Source organism: Loxodonta africana, chromosome 1, assembly GCF_030014295.1.
Source record: "Loxodonta africana isolate mLoxAfr1 chromosome 1, mLoxAfr1.hap2, whole genome shotgun sequence".
Taxonomy (NCBI): domain Eukaryota; kingdom Metazoa; phylum Chordata; class Mammalia; order Proboscidea; family Elephantidae; genus Loxodonta; species Loxodonta africana.
The window spans coordinates 227,439,921-227,462,770 of NC_087342.1; the positions used below are offsets into that span (position 1 = coordinate 227,439,921).

At 45.5% G+C, this 22,850-nt stretch overlaps 1 protein-coding gene across 9 annotated transcripts in view; it reads left to right on the forward strand.

Moving 5' to 3' along the window:
* ARID1B (AT-rich interaction domain 1B) overlaps positions 1-22,850 on the forward strand; it is a 500,120-nt gene that overhangs the window by 473,164 nt on the left and 4,106 nt on the right. For 5 of the 9 annotated variants that reach the window (XM_064292627.1, XM_064292648.1, XM_064292636.1 and 2 more), the window contains 7 exons: positions 1,210-1,414; positions 8,090-8,228; positions 8,484-8,656; positions 13,005-13,155; positions 17,082-17,178; positions 19,193-19,976; positions 22,165-22,295. In XM_064292627.1, the coding sequence (XP_064148697.1) occupies positions 1,210-1,414; positions 8,090-8,228; positions 8,484-8,656; positions 13,005-13,155; positions 17,082-17,178; positions 19,193-19,976; positions 22,165-22,295 (1,680 nt within the window). Of the gene's footprint in view, positions 1-1,209; positions 1,415-4,926; positions 5,002-8,089; positions 8,229-8,483; positions 8,657-13,004; positions 13,156-17,081; positions 17,179-19,192; positions 19,977-22,164; positions 22,296-22,850 lie in introns of all 9 variants that reach the window. The other 4 variants (XM_064292621.1, XM_064292638.1, XM_064292631.1 and 1 more) reach the window with 1 other exon arrangement.

A 22,850-nucleotide genomic window follows, 5' to 3' on the forward strand; every position in this document is an offset into this window, starting at 1 on the left:
GTGGCCTCTACCCAGTGGGCATCGGGTGGGGTTGGGCACAGGTGCCACAGCCACAGGTGGAGCAGGACCCAGCCTTGCCCCAAGGACATCCCGAGCAGTGCTCTGCTTACCATTCTGAGGCAGTCCTGGGCCTCCTGTTTGCAGCCTTCATTAAATCCCAAAAGACTAGACAGGCACCGGGCACTTCCAAGAGCATTCAGCACTTTTTTTATTGTGTGCCGTTGAGTACTAAGTAAATGGACCTCAAAAGCCTTACTAGAGAATCTGAATCCAAAAACTCAGTATTTTATTAAAAACCACTCCCGCCCTTCCCATGCTACTCAACCCAGGATGTCAGCAGGCGGAATGTTCCCCAAAGCATTCGCAAATCTTCATGTTCCATTCACATGTTTAATCTTTCATAATTCTGTTCCCAAGCCGTAACCAAAAGGTTAAGCTAATGCCCCAAATCTTTGTGTAACACCTCAAGATTTCTGCCTTTACCATCCCTTCATCTCCCTTTGCAGTGCTCCTCTCCCTGCCGGACTAGGAGTGGGACCCGGAGAGTCCTGTGACACCTGGGACAGGAAGGGCTGCCCACATGCCAGGCTTGCGGCTCGGATAGAGCGCATCAGCCAACTGCATGGCAGTGTGTTGAGTTCTAGAGTCGGACTGTTTGGCCAAGGCCTCGTTTGACTTTACTCCCCATCGCACATCCCCTCTCCCCCACCACCAGTGCCACCAGAACCCTGGCAGGGAGGGCAGAGCGTGGAACTGCAGGCTAACCCCTCATTGGTTTTCATGTCGATGCTCAAACACTTACATTGCAAAATAGTGCTGTTACAGCTTTTTAAATTCGGTTTTAGCCGCCTTATTTGTTCATTTATTTTTTAATTGGAGGTGGGGTGGGGCAGAGAGAGCAAGAGCACACCTTGGCACGGAGATGAATGGTGAGCGGGCGATGCCCAGCTCCGGGAGAGGGGCAGGCAGGGGAGATGCAAGCAGGCAGGAGCCCCACCAGCAAGGCTTTTATGTCGCTATCAGCAGGTTCCTTAATGGTCTCCTAACTGTAAGTGCTGTCTGTGCACTACTGAGCGGGAGTCATAAGCATTAGTTAAAAGAGGCAAATGAAAAAAAAAAGTAAACCAAGACATTAAGCGCTTTTTTGTCTCCTGGTTTTAAACAAGCCACTTCGCTGCACACTAACGATCCTGCCATTTTTCTTGCTAGGTTAATAAAAACAAGAAGTGGCGCGAGCTGGCAACCAACCTCAATGTTGGCACCTCGAGCAGTGCAGCCAGCTCGCTGAAGAAGCAGTACATCCAGTACCTGTTTGCCTTCGAGTGCAAGATCGAGAGAGGCGAGGAGCCCCCTCCCGAAGTCTTCAGCACGGGGGACACCAAAAAGCAGCCCAAGCTCCAGCCGCCCTCTCCTGGTGAGTGGGAGAACTGCAGTTGTTTGCCAGGACGCCACCAGGGCCCCAGCATCCACCACCACCCACCTGGGTTCTGAGAAGGTCACCTTACAGTAACCAAGCAGAGCGCCTTGATCTTGGAGAGGAAGGTTTTTGTTCTGTGTTGTTTTGAGGTTTTTATCATTTAATTGAACCTCCATCGGCAGCAGTTAAGGGAAGAGAGAATAAAATTAGGGATATTGCCATTTTTGTTTGGCATTTTGGATGCACTATTCTCTTTGCCTTATTTACTCACAATAGACTTTGAAATTCTAAGCTCTCTACCTTTATTCCGTATACAAGTATTTCAAAATACTCCCCCAAATCTGTACAAAATAAATGTCCCCGCTAATACCTTTAGTACTTTTGCACAGCTGGACAATGACCTCTGCAGGGTGGACAGTGAGCTTGTACCAGCTCTGCCTGTCAGGGACACTCAGTGTGCCCCTAAAAACCCATTGCCGTCGAGTTAATTCTGACTCATAGTGACCCAATAGCACAGAGTAGAACTGCCCAACTGGATATCCAGGGAGTGGCTGATGGAATTGAACTGCCAACCTTTTGGTTAACACCCAAGCTCTTAACCACTACACCACCAGGGAAATGAAAATTGGGCCTAGTTTGGTGTTCAAGTTCTCACTTTAGGGGGTTCAGCAAACTGTCGTGACAGATGTCCATAAAGCCCTATGTCTGAAACCAGTTGTCACTGAGTCCATCCCAACTCCTGGTGACCCCATGTGCGTCAGAAGAGAACTGTGCTCCGTAGGGTTTGCAATGGCTGACTTGTCAGAAGTAGATCACCAGGTTATTCTTCTGGGGCACCTCTGGGTAGATCCGAACCTCCAGCCTGTCAGTTAGCAGCTGAGCGCATAGCCATTTGCACAACCCAGGGGCCCCATTGCTGAAACAGCTTAATCCATTTTGACTCCCAGGTGTCAGGAGGCTTAGGAATACTACTTGGGTGCAATAGTGGTTCAGTGGGGTTCTCGTGAGCACAAGCAAATGAACGAGACCCGTCCTCTCTGCTATCTCTCCCTCAGCTACTGTGGGCCTGCCATTCTTCAGGGCTCCTGCTGTCCTCTGTTCTACATGTTAGGGTTTCAACTTGGAAATTATAAAATTGTCATGTTCTGATAAATATAACATGAGGCCGGAAGAAATGTGTCATTCTTAGCTCTTGGTGGTGACCTCACTCAAGTAAATTTTCTTACCTGTTTCTGGCCATCTGTCATTACAGAGTGCACTTCCAACTCTTGTCATCTTGAGCACTTAGTTACGTGCTTCTTGGATCCCTAACATAGGAGCTGGCAGTGACTGTCCCTTCTGCTTTCCCACACACAGGCCTGTTGTGAAGATCCAATGACAACAGCTAAGAGCACTTACAGTGGGCCAGGCACTTCTCTAAGCACTGTGCCATTTAATCCTCACAGCAGCCCTATGGTGTAGATTGTTTCAGGGTGCCGTTGAGTCGGCTCCGACTCATAGCCACCCTGTGTACAACAGAAACAAAACACTGCCTGGTCCTACACAATCCTCATAATCATTGCTATGTTTGAGCCCATTGTTGCAGCCACTGTGTCAGTCCATCTCCTTGAGGGTCTTCCTCTTTTTTGCTGACCCTCTATTGCATCAAGCATGATGTCCTTCTCCAGGGACTGGCCCCTCCTAATAACATGTCCAAAGTATGTAAGATGCAGTCTCACCATCCTTGCTTCCATGGAGCACTCTGGCTGCACTTTTTCCGAGACAGATTTGTTTGTTCTTCTGGCAGTCCATGGTATAGTCAGTATTCTTCACCAACATCATAATCCAAAAGCATCAATTCTCCATCTTCCTTATTCATAGTCCAGCTTTTGCATGCATATGAGGCAACTGAAAATATGGCTCAGGTCAGGTGCACCGCAGTCCTCAGAGGGACGTCTTTGCTGTTTAACCATTTAAAGAGGTCCTTGGCAGCAGATTTGCTGAATGCGGTACATCATTTGACTTCCTGACCGCTGCTTCCATGGTGTTGACTGTGGATCCAAGGAAAATGAAATCCTTGACAACTTCAGTCTTTTCTCCGTTTATCATGATGTTACTTATTGGTCCAGTTGTGAGGATTTTTGTTTTATGTTGAGATGTAATCCATACTGAAGGCTGTGGTCTTTGATCTTCATCAGTAAGTGCTTTCTGACGTAGATACTGTTTTAAAATCCATGAGGAAAGTAAGGTACATAGAATCTAATTTGCCCAGAGTCACATACCTAGTGTAAGGGCGGGCTTGCTCCCAGGGAGTCTAGCTGTCGAGTGTATCTAGAGTGTCCCCTGAACCCACTCACTCCCCTGCCTGCATGAGAAGCAGCTGTGTAACAGAACAGTCACACATACAAGTGGTGTCTGTGAGCCAGAGAAAGACCTGTTTCCCTCTTCACCATCTCCTCTAGCCACTGTTGGGAAGGCACTGAGAATCTAAGGTTGCCAACCGACCAGTCTCACAGGAATACTTTTTAGGCCCAGTGTGCACTTGTAGGGAATATACCAAGATTTTGATCTCCATTAAGTAGAAAGCCCCTTCCGTAGCCCCCACCCAGGAAGATCTGAAGCCTTGGCCAGCTGTGGTGCACCTTAAAAAACTGTGAAGTCTAATTTAGAAATCTTCACAGCATTGCATTCCTTTCACAGAGTAAAACAAGCTGGCTCTGAACAGGTCTGAAACTGCTTTTCCAAAATAAAACCCAGTGGGGTGTAGGGACCAAAGTGGCGATGTCTACAAAGATCTAAAGGCAGGTTTTATTTGCCAGGAAAGAGTGCTTGTCCCTGACTGGGCTGCACTTCTCTGTGGAGAATGGCACTTCCCGTGAACAGCGGCTGCAGTACAAGCAGTCTGTCTGAGGTGCAGACACTTCAGGGAGCACAGGCCTGTTCTCTTACCAGTCAGCTCTTTCCCTCTTGCCTTTTTTTAAACTGCAGTTTTTATGGCGACATTATAGTTTTAACTGCACAAAAGAGCTGGGGTTGCAGATGCGGCTCTGATTATCCATTCCTCTCCTTCGTCCAAATGGAGCCCAAGTCCAGTGAAACGGGGAGTTGTGAAAGGGAAGCTTCCCATCGTAACCATGAGGTCCATACACGCCCAGAACGCATCACCCATGGGCTCACGGGGCCAGTTTAATTGTCTGAAGACAGTTACTCCGGAGACCCAGCTCCGAAGGACCTGCGGCTAGGCTGGTGAGATGTTGGTACCATCGTCAAAAGCACAGCGTCCATGACTTGGGCCTCTCTGATTCCACAGCTGCCGTCAAGGAACGTCTCTCTGAAACATTTTTATTCTCATTGGATGGAAAGCATGATACCCAGCCACTGACCACTCCAGGGTCTTGTTTAGTACAGCTTTTATTATGGTAAAAACATATAAAAAACGTTTTGCTCTTTCAGCGTTTTTCCTCGTACAATTCAGTAACGTGAATTACATTTATCGTGTTATGCAGCTTTTCACCATTGTCTGTTTCCAGATTTTTCCATCACCCTGAACAGAAGCTCAGTGCCCCTAAGCAGTGACACCCCACTTCTTTTCTGTCCTGCCCCTGGTAAATATTACACTCTTTTTAAAAATTTAATTTTTAGCAAAAATTTGTGTTCTTTGAAGTGAGTGTTTTCCCAAGAGAACGGTAATTGTAGTTGATCCCTTACGGGCACGTACAAGCAGGCTAAACTCAGTGATTCCTAAGAAACATTCTAGATTTGTTTTCAACAGTCTCTATGAACCAGCTAATCCCATGGCTATGTTCAGGGAGTGTTCTGAGTCATCCACCTCGTTCCCAGGTCTGGTTTGGCTACTCTGGATCTAGAGCCCCTGGGTGGTGCGAACGGGTAAGTGCTCGACTACTAACTGAAAGGTTGGCATTCAAACCCATCCCGAGGTGCCTTGAAAGGAAGGCCTGGTGATCTGCTCCCATGAAGGTCATAGCCTCGAGAACCCTACACAGCAGTTTTACTGGGCACACATGGGGTCCCCATGAGTCAAAATCAACTCTATGGCACCTGGTTTGGGGTCCCCCCCCAACTAGATCTAAAAATAAATTCTGTGCCCTCCAGGGAAGAGTTACCCCCGAGTTCCAGGTCACCGTCTTTCAGTGAGGAGGGTACTTCAGTCAGCCAGCTAGGCTACGGCTCCCAGAGGCAGCCCAGGCCTGGCCTTGGGTGCAGTCTGCATCGTAGGGGCCACCTGTAAGGTCTGTGGAAGAGTGTTCAGGAGCCAGGCAGGCCTGGACTCTCAAGTCGCCTAGGCAGCAGGTGGGGAGGGGCATTCAGTTAGTATGTCTGTAACCAAAAACCCACCAGTCTTTGCTGGCAGGTGGCTGACTGGATTCTATTTTTAGCTGACAAGTGATGTCACAAAACTTGTCAGGGACTTAGCCAGGGAATCCTTCATGGAAGATAAATGAGAAAGGGCATCAGATTGTGAACAGAGGTGCCCTCAGATCAACCTCTGGTCGCTGGAGCCCGGGGACATGCCAGGCCATGCCCCCACCACCTTCCAAAACCCCAGCCAGAACCCGGGCACCAGGTCCACTGTGGTAAATCCTCTTCCCAGCAGGGAATCTGGCTGCCCGTCTGAAGTGTGTGAATGTGCTTAACCTCGGGAACCTTCCATTGTTTACGGTACAGCATTCATGTGTGGCTTCTGGCAGAAGCTGGGGCTATCCCAGCGAGTGCCAGCACCTCTCTGAATAGACTTCCCAGAGGCTGAGCTCGTTTTTTTCCTGAAAGGAAAAGAAGAAATACTGACACGGAAAAACTTCTCCCATTTCGTTTATTAGCTGTCAATGTGAATGCTTGTAAATGCGGGTCATTCTGAAACCCCTGCCTGAGAGCCAGGCCTCCTGCGGAGTAGGGCCTTTGGGTGGAGTCCGTTACATTGTAGGACCTGGTAAACCAGTTGTCCCCCTTCTGCCAGCTCTGGGGCAGTCTTGTTTGCAGGCTTATTTTTCTACAGCTATAGAAGACATTTAGTTTGTAAGTATGAGTTAATAAGTTTTTCTACAAGGTCTTTGCCTTCAAAGTTTGTCTTCAGCATCTCTGAGGACATTCCTGAATCGATTTGGGCCTGGGCGCAGGCTCAGATATGGCACTGAGCCCTCAGCTTTGTGGGCCAGACGGTCCAACATCTGGTCCCCACCAGCCAGGCGTGGGCAAGCCGAATCTCTCAGGAAGACCTGTGTGTAGCTGAAGCTCTCTGAGTAGAAGTGATGCATTCCTTTCAATGTCTGACTCCTTCCTAGCTCACTCTGTAATCTCTAGTGATTTTTTTACCCTTAGCTTCCTCTAAAGTAAAATGTGGATAATGGCAATTGTCGCCAGCCTTGCAAACTTCGTGTGAAAGGCACTCTAAGTGTAAAATGTTATATGTTATTACTTACAAGTAGCCAGTAATTCCTCTGCTCCTTATAGTTTGGAAGGTATTTTATTGTAAACCCCATGAGGACAGGGATTTTTGTCTTGTCAGTTTAGTATACTGAAGCATTGAGGCATAGAAAAGAGCCTAGACTCTGGTAGACTCATTATTCATCCCATATTTACCTAATTAATTCATCAATGAAACCAGTACTATTGAACACCTGATATGCTAACGACTGTGATAGATGATGGAGCCCTGGTGGCAGTAGTTAAGAGCTTAGCTCCTAACCAAAAGGTCGGCAGTTTGAATCCACCAGCTGCTCCTTGGAAACCCTATGGGGCAGTTCTGTTCTGTCCTATAGTGTCATTGAGTCAGAATCGACTCTGCCGCAAGGGGTTTGGGTTTTGTTTTTTGTTTTTTTGGTTTATGATGGATGATAAAGCAGAAACCCTTAAAAAAAAAAATTTCCGTATGAGATAAGATTAATTGATTTTTGTCAGGATTCCCACTTAAGCTTTGAAAATACCTGCTCGATTTGGAGCTCTGTTACTCTGTGTAATTATAGTTAAAGCCAAATCTTAGAACTCTGATAACAGCATTAAAGAACACCATATCAGTATGACCTGTGTATTTTTAATGACAAGTCTGATTTCACAACTCCCCAAATGACCATGTCATCAATGACAGAATGTAGGCACCTGCAGACACGGACGCTGTGTTGAGATGACATAAGGCTCGTTGTTAGTTTGTATCATTGCTTCGCAACTAGCATTTCTCATTGCCAAGGACTCAGAACTAGTTTTTCTAATTTGTTTTGTTTTTCTAAAATAGCATAATAGTTCATCAAATTGATATGCCAAGATTTTTATCCCATTTTTCTTTACTCTCAGACATCTAGCTTATCTCCAATATCTATACTACAGAACAAACATCATTCTGCCTCTAGACTTCTTTTTATTAGGTTATCTTCTTGGAATAAATACCCAGGAAAGCAATTGCCCAGTCAAAGATATACATGTGTTTTATGGTCCACAAATGAATTGTGCTGCCAAATAGTTTTCTTAAAAAAAAAAAAAAAGCTGTTACTAATTTTCACTATAAACAATGTAAGACCAACTAATATTACTACGTTGTTATCAGCAATGCATACTATTACTATTTCTAAGAAGGTACTGTCTTATTTTCTTTTTTTTTCCATCAACTAGCAAGGATGAGCTAGCTCCATTGGTAACCTGCAGCTTTCTGTCCTCCCCTGCCCCCCTTTTTTCGGTTATCAGCTAACTCAGGATCCTTGCAAGGTCCACAGACCCCGCAATCAACTGGCAGCAACTCGATGGCTGAGGTTCCAGGTGATCTGAAGCCACCGACGCCAGCCTCCACCCCCCACGGACAGATGACCCCGATGCAAGGTGGAAGGTATGTTAGGGGAATGTGGGAGCAGCACAAAGCCAGCTGAGCGTACAGCGTAATTTCCTGGAGCAGACTTTATGGAGAGGGGAAATGGCGTTCCTTAGTGAGCTTTTAAGTGCTGATTGCCACTGCTGTGTATGTGTCATTGACGTTGGGTGATTTCTGCGTTTACGAAGCTCAGGGCTGGCTTACCTTCTGCGCACAGCGTTGGGAGGTAACTCCTGCCTTTATCATTAAGCTTTCACCGTTGCATCCCTTCAGAAGCAGTACAATCAGTGTGCACGACCCCTTCTCAGACGTGAGCGACTCGTCGTTCCCAAAACGGAACTCCATGACTCCGAACGCTCCATACCAACAGGGCATGAGCATGCCAGACATGATGGGCAGGGTGCCCTATGAGCCCAACAAGGACCCCTTTGGTGGAATGAGAAAAGGTATGCACAGAAGGACCCCAGGGTTGGTCCAGGGGGCATCCTTCCTCCACCTTTCCACAACCAGCTCACTCAGAACACATTTGCGTGCCTCAGCTTGAGTCGCAGCTCCCAACTACTAAACTTCCGGCCTTGGGAAAATTACTTACCATCTCTGTGCCTCAGTTTCCTCATCTGTAAATTGGGATAATAATAGGACCTGCTTGAAAGGGTGCTGTGAGTTTTAAGTGGGTACACATGAGGCTCCTGGAAGGGAGGCAGGCACGGACAGCTAGTCGGCTGCTCGCAGTGCCAGTGGCTGTCAGCTCTGTCCTGTCAGCCTGGATCAGGCACGGTGCTAGTGCTAGCTAGTACATCGGCAAGTCAGACACACTCCCCACCCTTATGGAGTTGACAGTCTCTTGGGGAGAAAACAAAGAAAAGTAAGTTAAACCACAAATATATAATTAAATATTGTGGTTAGAGGAAGAAAGAAAATAAGTAGAAGCCAATAGAAGGGAAACAGATGGCAATGATATTGAGCGGGGAGCAATGGGAGGAAGGAAAAGCTACTAAGGGGGCAGTCAGGAGGGAGGGGCTCTGAGGAGGTAGTAGTTACCCGCAGAGACCTAAAGAGGGAGGAGCTGGCTGTGGGAGGGAGGCAGGTTTGGGGGAGAACGCACCGAGTTTGAGAAATTGAAAAGTGGCTGGAGCTTAATAAGCAAGAGTGAGACCGGGTGGGGTCACCTGGCAGTTGGGCCAGGGCCTTGTGACCTTTCTAAGGTGTTGATGAGTTTGGGGTTTACCCTAGGTGAAAGGTGCTTTGCAGGGCTAATTGTTTTGTAAAAAAATAACTGGCCACCTGTGGAGAATGTATTGGAGAGAAGTAAGAGGAGAACTGGGGAGACAGTGAGATGACCGTTGCAGTAGGCTAGGAGAGCGAGGCCAGGTTGGAGTAGGACCCCAGCAGGGAAAGAAGTGAAACCGTTCACCGTGTATGCTAGAGGCAGAAACAGCAGGACTTGCTATGGATTGAAGATGGGGTGAAGGGAGAAGAAAACATGATGGTGACTGAGAGGATGAAGATGTTCCTACCTGCAGTGTGGACGTTGGGAAAGACACAGGTGGAGAGGGAAAGCAAGAGTGAACTTTGGGCTCTATCAGGGTGTGGAGTAGTTGGTAGACTGTGTGTCTGGAGCAGAGCCCAGGGCTGGAATTAGATCTGACTTTGGAGTACTGAGCTAGAGATAGTATTTGCAGCCCTGGGATGGATAAGATCTCCAAGAGAGTCCAGGAGAGTTTCTTATTGAGGCTAGGAAACACACGCCAATATCATTGCCATCTGTTTTTTCACCTTTATGCTTATTAATACCCAACATTTAGTTAGCGTGAGGTTTTACCTATGTAAAACACTGCCCAGGACCTACAAGCTCCAAGCAGAAACTTAGTTTTTATGCCTTTTAACATTTTGATGTGTAGTTGAGTCCTGCAGAATTGAGACTTGATATAAATATTATTGAACAAAAAATACAGACAAATAGTGAATAGTATTTTTATGGAAATATTTTTACTAGGATCTCTTAAATAACTGCCTGTGTTATATTTAGGTATTTGGGGTCTGTGAATTTCTTGGTATATTGGCTGAACAGAGAGAAGCATAAAGCCCAAAACCTTGCTTTCCACCCATGTTATGGACCAACGAAAAATAAAAATGAATAATCTCAAAAATTTATATATTGGTAATATACCATTTATGAATTAGATTTGTAATATTTCAATATATCTGTTGCATAAAGCAAGATAGTCTATATTTGTCCTTTCAAAGTTTCCAAGTATCCTGCAGGAAATGTAGTAAACACCTGAGCTCAGTCCAAAAGGTGCAAGTGCTTATCAAGTTTTCCATTGGTCAAAGCTAGTTCCATAAAATGCCTCCTTTGCAATGAGACCAGAAGAACTAGGTGGTGCCCAGCTACCATTACTGAACATTTTGATTGAAGATTCTGTAGAAGAATCTTCGATCAAAAGGGGAAAAATTACAGAACAGAATTTCAAATTCTCACAGAAGCCAGACTTTCTGGAGCAATTAAGGCTGGATGAACTCCGGAAACTATTGCCCTGAGATAATCTTTAGACCTTAAACCAAAATATTCCCTGAAGTCTTCTTTAAACCAAACAGTAGGCTAGCTTAATTAGTAAAGAGTGTTTGCCTTGAGCATCATGTTCTTTTGAAGAACTACATGGGATCAAATTGACAACAGCAACTCAAAAGGGTAGATGACACTTAGGGGGGCAAAGAGTTTATGTTAATGAGAGAAGAACAATTCAGAAAAAGAGGGTTAAATGGTTGTACAACTTGAAGAATGCAGTCAGTGTCACTGAATTGTACCTATAGAAATTGTTGAATTCTATGTATTTTGGTGTGTATATTTTCAACAACAACAAAATTTGTTTCTTAAAAAAAGCTAGTCCCATGACCACACCCAAAGTCACTGTGAGAGGGGACTTCACGGGGGTATGCATATCGGCAGGTGTGTGTCTTTGGGGATTGCCAAAGTTTAGTCAGCCATTGTAGGCATTGCCACAAGTCGTACCAAGTCTGAACAATAGTACGTAAGAGTGCATGGTTCCTCACCTCCTTAGAAATAACAAGTATGAATCATTTTAATATTTGCTAGTCAGATTAGCAAAAAAAAAAAAAATTTTTTTTTTTTTTTTTTTAAAGCTTCGTGATTATTTCAACTTGGATTTCCTTAATTGTTAGTGAGGTCACCCATCTTTTCATATGTTGATTGGCCATTTATTTTTCTTCTGTAAATGTCCATTTATGTGTTTGCCCATTTTCTAATTTGTCCCTTTTCCTGTTGATTTTTAAGAACTCTTTGTATATCAGGGAATTAAGCTATTTAACTGTACCCCTTAATTTCTGTCTCTGTTTTCACCTCTTTTAAATGAAAATTTACATCAGAACTGACTCTACCTGAGGTTGATATAAGGTTGATAAGGTAAAATATGTGAAAGCACATTGAAAAGAAAAACACCTTTTACCCATATTTGGCTTTGTTGTTGACACTTCTGTCAGCCAAACAAGTTTTATCAGCTCACAGAACTTCAATCAGCTTTGGCCTCATATAACATAAAAGTGACCATTGTAGAATGTGGATAGGTAGTGGTACTGTATATCAATTAGAATTTACATTAAAATGTTTAATTTGCCTACAGGCTAGTTTCTGGGCTTGACCCAATTTCCTTTGAGCTGATGCAAATTTGCATATCTGACCTAATTGGCTTTCTACTCTGCTAGAAATAGTTGTGTCTCATCCCATCTTGAGCTATTCTTACTCCCTAGTTATTTTCTCTACTGTGATTGTGGAGTGAGGCAGTGGGTAGATGTTTGTGTTAAGGTTGTCACTCTTCTCTGAGGGGAAGAACTAACTTTATACACCGTGTTTGTTTCTTCCTCACAAATACCCATGAAATGGTATCACTGACCTCCTTTTAGGCAAGGAGTTAAGCTCAGACATTGAGTAGCTTCCCCAAGTAAGTAATGGATATGGGCCCGTGTTAGCCTTCTATGTGACTGCATAACAAATCATCACAAACTTAGCAGCTTAAAACAACATAAATTTATTCTCTCACAGTTTCTGTGGGTCAGTGGCTGGGTCCTCTGCTCAGGGTCTCAAAAAGCTGAAGTCAGGGTGTCACCTGGGGCTGTGGTTCTCTTCTGGGACTCACGGTCCTCTTCCAAGCTCATTGAGGTTGTTGGTAAGACTCACTTCCTCATGGTTGTAGGACTGAGGCTCCTGTTTCTTTGTTGCCTGTTGTCTGGGTCCATCCACAGCATCTAGAGGCTGCCTGCCCTTCCTGACATCAGGCCCTCTCCACAACATGGCAGCAGCAGGGGAATGTCTCTGACTTACTCCGTCTCTAACCTCTAGATCCAGATTTAAGGGACTCATGCTTAGGCCAGGCCCACCCAGAGAACCTGCCTTTTGGTTAACCCAGAGTCAACTGATTAATAACCTGAAGCATATCTGCAGAATCCCTTTTGCCATGTAACCTAACATACTCGTGGGGGTGGTATCCCATCATACACACAGGCTCTGGCCACTCTCAAGGGAAGGAGCTCATACCAGGCATGTACACCTGGGTGGGTTGGAGGGGTACACCAGAAATCGTAGGGCCCCCTTAGAACTCTGCCTACCACAGGACCCGTCTTGACACCAGAGCTGTGCTGTTTCATTAGTACTATTGTCTGTCATATTAAGGATTTGATACAGGTTTTAAAAAACCACAGAAATGACTAGAAGGAATCTTTGGGTCCTTTGACTTTTGAAAACACTTAATTTTACATTTTTTATTTAAAATACTGCAGTGCCTGGGAGTAGTGAGCCCTTCATGACGCAAGGACAGATGCCCAACAGCGGCATGCAGGACATGTATAACCAGAGTCCTTCTGGAGCCATGTCCAACCTGGGCATGGGCCAGCGGCAACAGTTTCCCTACGGAGCCAGTTACGACCGGAGGTGAGTGGCTTTGATGTGGTGGGGAGATGATGTCATAAGAAGTCCGCTTTCCTCACACACACGTTTCTGAGCCCTGGTAGCTGGGCCTCCGGGGGTCACCTCACATCTGCTTTCCTGCTGGCACAATAAGAGGTGGTTGCTGTTCGTGAACAAGTACGAGCTAGAGGTGGGAACAGGGTGGGAGGGGCCTTGTCCTGGGCAGTCAGGTGCATCTGTGTTCTATAAGCGACTACCCAAAAGCACAAGTTAAAGGTAGGCTGGGGCTGGCTGAGCCAGGCCGGCAGGAGGCATCTCCCCGTGAGAGATGTCCTCACCGCACTAGACTTCCCTCTGCAGTGCCAGCAGTGAGTCAGTGAGCTCCACGGTCCAGGTTTCTCGTTCTGTGAGCTACCAAGAATTCTTCATCTTTGCAGTTTCTTTCTCAGGGGTGTGTGTGCAGTGGTAGCTGCGCCCAGCTCTCAGCAGACTCGAGGTGCAGAGAGCCCCTACAAGGGTCTTCCAAGCCTTGCTTTGTAAGGTGTCCCCACTCTTCCCGTTCAACTTCGTGTCTCCTAACAAATTACAGATAACTTTGGCGAAGAATGGGAATAACAGAACACTTAGTTGTGCTTATGAGGAACATGGACATAGATCAAGCGCCAGTTGTTCAGACAGAACAAGGGAATACGGTGTGGTTTAAAGTCAGGAAGGGTGTGTGTCAGGGTTGTATTCTTTCACCATACCTATTCATTCTGTATGCTGAGCAAATAATCTGAGAAGCAGGACTATATGAAGAAGAATGGGGCATCAGAATTGGTGGAAAACTCATTGACAACCTCCGTTACGCAGATGACACAATCTTGTTTGCTGAAAGTGAAGAGGACTTGAAGCACTTACTGATGAAGATCAAAGACCACGGCCTTCAATATGGATTGCACCTCAACATAAAGAAAACAAAAGTCCTCACAACTGGACCAATGAGCAACATCATGATAAACGGAGAAAAGATTGAAATTGTCAAGGATTTCATTTTACTTGGATCCACAGTCAGCGTTCATGGAAGAGGCAGTCAAGAAATAAAAAGAGGTATTGCATTGGGCAAATCTGCTGCAAAGGACCTCTTTAAAGTGTTGAAGAGCAAAGATGTCACCTTGAAGACTAAGGTGCGCCTGACCCCAGCCATGGTATTTTTAATAGCATCATATGCAATATGCATGTGAAAGCTGGACAATGAATAAAGAAGACTGAAGAAGAACTGACGACTTTGAATTGTGGTGTTGGTGAAGAATATTGAATGTACCATGGACTGCCAAAAGAACGAACAAATCTGTCTTGGAAGAAGAACAACCAGAATGCTCCTTAGGAGCAAGGATGGCGAGACTTTATCTCACATACTTTGGACATGTTGTCAGGGGAGATCAGTCCCTGGAGAAGGACATCATGCTTGGTAAAGTACAGGGTCAATGAAGAAGAGGAAGACCCTCAAGGGGATGGATTGACACAGTGGCTGCAACAATGGGCTCAAGCATAGCAATGATTCTGGGCATGGTGCAGGATCAGGCAGTATTTCTTTCTGCTGTACACGGGTCATTATGAGTCAGAACCAGCTCTACGGCACCTAAAACAGCAACAACACTCTTCCCTGTGAACAATTTATACAGAGAGAGAACACTTGGCTCCTTAATACACACCAAGGAACGGAACAGCTCAGGCTCCCTAGAATGGCTGGCAGGGAAATCATCCCAACAACTATATTGGCAAGAAGGCTGCTGTACTGACACCATTTATTCTGATTCAGTAAAAGAGAAGTCACTGAAATGTCACCGAGAGATAGTAAAAAAAACTGCTTCCTGCAATAGTGCCTTGGGGTGGATTCTTTCTGTGAAGAAGGCCCCTGGCCTATGGCTCTAGCTCTAATACTGCAAAAACCCCTCTCCTCTGTCCGTGTGTTCTTTATCTCCCTGGAAGAGATGCTTAGAACCAAAAGCCTTTAATACAGTGTTTGTGGCTTTTAAAGAAAAATAAATGGAGGCATAATAGAGGCTCCTCTCTTAACTGGCCACACTTGGCATGCCTCAGCACAGGGCTAGTTTGGGGGTCATGTCCTTCCAAATCCAGGCTGCAATGGTGCTACCTCGGAGCTGCCTCAGTCAGGGCCCCTCCCCTCATCCGTCTGCCGTGCCGGGTCACGGGAGGATTTTATTAAGGAAAAGATTTCACTGGGTTAATACAGATGAGAAAAAAGTGTGAAAAGTCACTGTTTTACCTTATTTAGGTTTCTTTCTAGCATTTTCTGTGAGCCTGGTTTTTGAGAATATACAGCCACCCCATGCTCGAGGTGATATGATGTCTTCTAGTGGTGACGTGGAGTCCCTGGTTGGTACTGTTAACATGCTCAACTACTAATGAAACGGTTAGCGGTTCAAGCCCCATGGAAGAAAGACCTGGCAATCTATTCTGAAAAATCAGCCATTGAAAATCCTGTGGAGCACAGTTCTGTATACTGACACATGTACACACGCACACACACACGGGGTCTGTATGAGTTGGACTCAGTTCAACAGCAATTAGTTACTAGTGACTTAAGACTTTATTCTTCTAATTCTTAACCTGGCCATAGTTGTTGTGAGTATTTACCTGTTATCTGACTTAACTACTTAACCATTAAGTAGTGTTTAGTGCACTTAGTTTAGTGTACTTAGATTTGGTTGTTTTTGAGGGTCCAGTAAAAGTACTGATTTTTTTGTTTGTTCTTTTTTGGCTGAAAGATTAGGAACACACTTGTACTAGAATGTGTGTTCTGAAAGGAGCCCAAGCAGATACACTTTTCTGTTCCTTCCGGTATGCTGTCTAGACCTTTGTGTGACCTAGCTTTAAAAGTTCTTTTGACTCTATCACATGAGAAAGAGAGGTTTACCTCATGGTTAAGTTTTCTCTTCTGAGAAATACTGCCTTTTATTCATTTATTTAAATTTCATTCATGTCAAGTATATGCCTTTCCTCCTAAGTGTAAACTTCTTTCTAGATATCAGTGTAGTCGGTGAAAACTTCCCCTGTGTCTGCTTCACACGGGATATTCTAAAAAGTCATTTGTTCTTATTCTCATTCCTTGATCAGTTGAAGAATGTATTCAGGCCAGCTGTGTTCCTTCTTAAAAGATTCTAAATAAATTTTTGAAAATTGCAAATCTATCACCCTTCTAAACATGCTAATTTTCATGGTATTTGCAACTTCTCAGTGGAGTAGCAGTTGAAAGATGTGTTGTTCGTTCCTGTTTTCCCAGGTGTAAAAGAAAAAAAAATTTTTTTTTTTTTTTAATAGCACACTTAAATCACCCCTGTTACTCTTTCCTGTAGCCCTTTAGAGTCATAGGACTTGGAAATTTTCTGTGTGTATCTATACCACTATTAGCTAACTTTTTTATTAGCTAACTCAGTGTCATTTGAATTAATTTGAAGTATAGCTTTTAAAAAGTAGATACTTGACATTCAGGTTGAGGCAGTGAGAAGGGAGATCACTTCCTGTGATTACATGTCCACTCTCTGGTGCTGCTTCTAGAGACAATGCCCTGGTCTTGCTTTCCCTAACACCTCACATCAGAATATTCTAGAACGCTTCCTAATGGGAACTCAGTGGGATGGGCCGGGCTTCTGCCTCAAAGGCAGAGATCTGACGAGTGTTAGCAGGTTGCCTGCCTGTTCAACCGGTATTCCTCCGACTCCTGTTAACCAGCAGCCCAAACTGTGGGCCTGGCAGTGTTCCCTGAAATGGGTGTTCCCATCCCTTTTGCTAAAGTGTTGCTGCTTCTGCTCCGCATGTCTTGGTTAGAAAGTGTGCATCGCAGAAGAAAGGGAAGTTTAGGGGTGTGGGGGTTCCAGAAATGGTTTGTTTCTCCGCTGGCCCGAAGCACTTCATCACTAAAGTTTTCTTCGAATGCCTCGTTCTAGGCATGAACCTTACGGGCAGCAGTATCCAGGCCAAGGCCCTCCCTCAGGACAACCCCCATATGGAGGCCACCAGCCTGGACTGTATCCACAGCAGCCGGTGAGTGGGCAGGGGGTGGGGATCCCTTCATTGTTTGCTTTTCTCCTGGAGGCTAAAATCCAAACTTATTTTACTTCTGAAGATTTGCGGAAGTGTAACAAAAACGATTAGCATTTATTGAACATTCAGGATATATTTGTTTAGTGCTAGAAAATATTCCTAGGATTTTGAAGTCAGCAAATTAAAAAGCATTTTTGACATGCTGTATCCTGAATCAAATGTAACACGTTATCAGCAGTCTCTAAACTCAGCACATTCATCCTTGTGAATAATAAGGCCTAGCAGGCGCCCCTTGGAAACTCTACGGGGCAGTTCTACTCTGTCCTGTAGGGTCGCTATGAGTTGGATTCGACTCGACGGCACTGGGTTTGGTTTTGGTTTTATGTTCAGTTTGTTTTATGTTCAGTCTGTTGTGTATATTGTTGTTATCAAGTATGTTTTAAAGAGGACATGTAGAAAAAGCAACTTGAAGTGTTATATACTAATAGCTAACATTGATTGGATTTTTAAAAATAAAATACTAAAAACGGCATATTTTGACCCTGGGTGGCACAAATGGTTAAGTGTCCAACTACTAACCAAAAGGTTGGAGGTTCTGGTCCACCAAGAGGCACCTTGGAAGAAAGGCCTGGTTATCTACTTCTGACAAATTCAGTTCTTGAAAACCCTATGGAGCACAGTTCTGCTCTGACACACATGGGGTCGCCATGAGTTGGAACTGACTCCATGGCAACTGGTTGCAGTTTTGTTGTTGTTTTGTCTTTTTTAAACTAATGAGGGCAAATTGTTGCTGTTCACAGGCAGCTCTCCAGTATGTTGTTGTGCCAGGCCCCTGCCTTCCTGTTATGGGTCCTGGTGGGGAGAGTGACCCCTGTAGCTGTGGCTTTTCAGGCACAGAGGATTTCACTATTTCTAGACTTTTCAGGAGACCGCTTGTAAATGGATTTTTTTAAAGATTTTTTAAGCCACAAAACGGTTTTAAACATTTATTTAATTTCGAGGGAGCATATAAGTACTATCAATTGTAACTGATTTTAAACAAGGTTTAGGTGGAGTGACAGGATAGTAATGAAAACGTAAGCACCTCCGTCCCTCCCCTCTGTCCCTCCCTCCCTCCCCTCTGTCCCTCCCTCCCTCCCCTCTGTCCCTCCCTCCCTCCCCTCTGTCCCTCCCCCCCTCCCCTCTGTCCCTCCCCTTCTTTTTTCCCTCCCCTTCTCCGTCCCTCCCCCGTCTCCCTCCTCCCTGACCCTCCCCCTTTCCTCTTCCTCCCTGGACCCTCCCTCTCCCTCTCCGTATCCCTCCCGGTCACTCCCCCGGCGCTCTTCCTGTCCCTCCCCCCTCTCTCTCCCATCCCTCCCCCCAACCCTCCCCAGTCCCTTGGGTCAGGAGAGCCCCACCCCCTGATTATGTGCCGGTGCCCAGAGCGCCACCAGGAGGCGAGGCAGTGACACGTGCTGCACCCAGCCTGTCCCCAGAAGCCCGGACCAGCGCATGGCATTGTGGGAGAGGCTGACCTGAACCGAGATAGAAATGGGGGGTGGGGCGCCCCGAAATGTTGGACGTCAGGGAACACCGGTCCAGTTTGAGGAGCCAAATCCATTTCCTCCAGGAACCTCTCCGCTTACCTCCAGAGTCCCTAGTCCTTTCCTGAGAGGTGGCCCCCCGCCCTTACTGAGCCCACCCCAGGGCCGCCCTAGCCTTGGCCCGACATCCGCCTGTGGGTGGCCACAAAGCAGTGCCATCCCAACACTGCAGCCCTGGAAAGGCCGAAGGGAAGGAGGGCTTGCTTTCCACAGAGTTTGAGGCCTAGGAAAGCCGGGCTCTGAAGTCCTCTCAGCACGAGGCGCGGTGTCACCTGACCCCGAAGCACGTAGCTGATTAGTCCTTAGCTCTCGGGGAGCTTCCGGACGCTCGCTGTGAGGCTGCTGCCAGCTAGTCCCCGCCTGCGTCACTGGAGCCTGCGGGCTTCTGCCTGTAGGCCCGTCAGTGTGATCTGTCTTTATGTGGATTTCAGAATTACAAACGCCACATGGACGGCATGTACGGGCCGCCGGCGAAGCGCCACGAGGGCGACGTCTACAACATGCAGTATGGCGGCCAGCAGCAGGAGATGTACAGCCAGTACGGCAGCTCCTACTCGGGGCCCGAGCGGAGGCCCCTGCAGGGCCAGTACCCGTACCCCTACAACCGGGAGCGGCTGCAGGGCCCCGGGCAGCTGCAGCCGCACGGCCTCCCGCCGCAGATGATGGGCGGCCCCCTGCAGGCGGCGTCGGGCGACGGGCCCCAGCAGAACATGTGGGCGGCGCGCAACGATATGCCTTATCCCTACCAGAACCGCCAGGGCCCCGGCGGCCCCGCGCAGGCGCCTCCCTACCCCGGCGTCAGCCGCACGGAGGAGATGATGGTACCGGAGCAGAGGATCAATCACGAGAGCCAGTGGCCTTCCCACGTCAGCCAGCGTCAGCCTTACATGCCGTCTTCAGCCTCCATGCAGCCCATCACGCGACCGCCTCAGTCGTCCTACCAGACGCCCCCGTCACTGCCAAACCACATCTCCAGGGCGCCCAGCCCGGCGTCCTTCCCGCGCTCCCTCGAGAACCGCATGTCACCGAGCAAGTCTCCCTTCCTGCCCTCGATGAAGATGCAGAAGGTCATGCCCTCGGTCCCCCCCTCACAGGTCACGGGGCCACCGCCCCAGCCGCCCCCCATCCGAAGGGAGATCACTTTTCCTCCTGGTTCGGTAGAAGCATCACAGCCAGTCTTGAAACAAAGGCGAAAGATTACCTCAAAAGACATTGGTAAGCATTCCAAAAAGTTTATTCCTGAGGTGAATTCCAGATGCGATCTAGAATTTTAATTTCAGGCTAGAGGTAAAACCTTCCCGTTAATCCCAAAGAGATGAAATTCTTAGGACTGCAAACTAGACGGACGTGTTCTGAGGTAGGAAAAATCGTTGGGAACCGCTAATCTGAGTGAAGGGCTTGAAATGAAATGGTGTTTTTCTGTGTGGGTGTTACCTGCGTGAGGGATCAGGGCCGCGGGTGGGAGTCTGGAAGTTAGACCTCAGTGATTATATGCTACCTTTGGGTATAAAGAGTTGACCTTAACCTCTGCGATACGTGTTCAACAGAAGGCTAATGAGACTCTAAAGCTGACCTAAGAAAATTCGGAGGCAAGCCCCTCTGTCATTTTGGTAACAACACACAGACAGTGAGTCTCTCTGGGAAAAAAGTAGGAGCTGAATATGACAGAGTTGCTGTAATCTGGACAGCACTGTTAGATTTAGAAAAAGAACTATTTCAGTTGAATGCTAATATGGCTCCTCCATCCTATATAGAATATTCTGAATACTAATTAGAGATTTAGGATGCTGGAAGTACACACAGTTTTTCTGCATTTTTTAAAAATTATTATTGTACTTAAGATGAAGGTTTACAAAACAAACTAACTTATCACTAAATAATTAGTACACATATTGTTTTGTGGCATTGGTTACCAACCCCATGACATGTCAAAACTCTCCCTTCTCGACCGTGGGTTCTCTAGTACCAGCTTTCCTGTCCCCTCCTGCCTTCTATTTTCTGCATTATTTCTGAAGTACCTTTATTGCAGCCAAGGAAATCATAGAGCTCGGTTGTGTAAGAAGAAATGTTCTGAAAATCTCAAAATCACTTAAAATCATTTGCACTGACTAGGAAGTTAAAGATATTAAAGATGTTTTCAATCATTGGATATAATTAATACCCCAAGTTGGGAGAAGTAAATATGTATCTGTATGTGTATATAGAAAAATATGGACATATGTAGAGAAGGAAAAATACAAACACTGCCCCCCTTTTATATGTGGAGATATATATATATGTTGAAAATGCATGTGTATTTGTGTGTACCTATGAAGTATTTTAAAAAAATTTTTTATGAAGTATATATATACGTGTGTGTATTTAAATAAATTATATTGTAAGTTTTTTTTAATTGCTTAAACCAAAAAGACCCAAATTGCTTAGTGCATGATATATCAGTATTTGTCTTCAAGCCAGAGAAATGTATACTCTTTATTTTAAAAAGAAAGTTCACTTTTCTATTATATAAGTAATGTGCCTAACTTAGAAAATTTGAAAAATAGATTGAATCAAAATAAAGGTGGAAGAACCCACAGTCCTGAAACCATGTTACAGCGGCGTCCTGGTGGAGCTCCTTGCAGACCATTTGGTTGGTTGTGGTTAGAGGCCCCTGCTCTGCCCAGCTAATATTGTACGCCACTTGCCAGGGTTCTTGAGACACCATCCACTAAAAATTCAGATATATGACAGGTCTATTCCCCTAGCCCTAGCTTATGAAAGCCTTAAAAACTTTTCATTTAATTATTTTGTTTTCTTCAGTATCAGGAATGGCAGAGGGGAAGAGCAACCCTTCCATTTCCCATTCCTTGGCTCAGACCAAGATCTTGAAAAACCAAAACTGGAACAGCATGGGAAACCATGGTTTTACATCTAAGGATGTGCTGGTTTGAAATTAAACTTTGCTTAGATTCTAAAAATTAGGTTCTGCATACGTGCCAGCCCTCCACAGACACCCCTCGAGATATATGTGAATGGAGAAGGCAAAGGGACAAATGCCACTTTGGGGTTTGACTTAGTTATTAAAAACTCTGATATATCACTGCAGACTTTATTAGGAGGCAAAAAGAGACAACCTGAAGATTTGTGCTGACCATCCCACTTCTAGAAGCCCTTTTGGCATATGCTTCACCAACAAAGCAAAAGATCTTAACAGCTGAAGTTTCATAGCACAGTTTATCACCTCTATAGAAAATCTGAAAAGGATCCCGCTCAACTGTTCCTCAGAGCGTTTGCTTAAAATCAGTATTTCACTCAATGCAATGCTCTAGTTCTTTTTATTATTATTATTCTTTTTGTTATTTTCTGTTCTTTTGTACATAGAGTTAATCATAATTATATCCTCATTTCTTTTCCCTATTTTTAGTAACTCCTGAGGCATGGCGTGTGATGATGTCCCTTAAATCAGGTCTCTTGGCTGAAAGTACTTGGGCTTTGGACACTATTAATATTCTCCTCTATGACGACAGCACTGTTGCCACCTTCAATCTCTCTCAGGTAAATTAGCCCCAATCCAAATGAGGACCAAAGTAGAACATCAGAAATTGAAGTTGTGCATAATGCCTGCACTGACACCTAACTTAATTGTCACTGATGTGTCTGAAATTTTAGTCTAAGGGTAGTATTAACTTGAGTCTTTGGTATATATACCCATATATCTATATGCGTGTTGTTTTCTCATCAGAAAACAATGGCCTTATCTATATACAGACTGGAATAGATGACAGCAGCAAGGTTAAATTGTTGTTTAGTAATGAAGATTAGCAGGCCGATGGGAATCAATCAGAATGTAACAAAGCTCTGACTGTATACAGTGTTGGAAATGGAGTAAGTTGCAATAGGACATTACCCTACTTTCCTGGGGACCTGACATGTTTCTTTAATTGAAAATAAATTTTGTATTATAGGAAATGTGTAGCATATATAAAAGTAGAACAGTTTAATGAACCCCCCTGTACTTGTCAGTCCAGCTAAAACAGGTATCAGCTCATAGCCAGACTTGTGTTTTGGTCTCCTTTGGTCTCCTCCTCTCCCCATGTCTGCCTCTCTCCA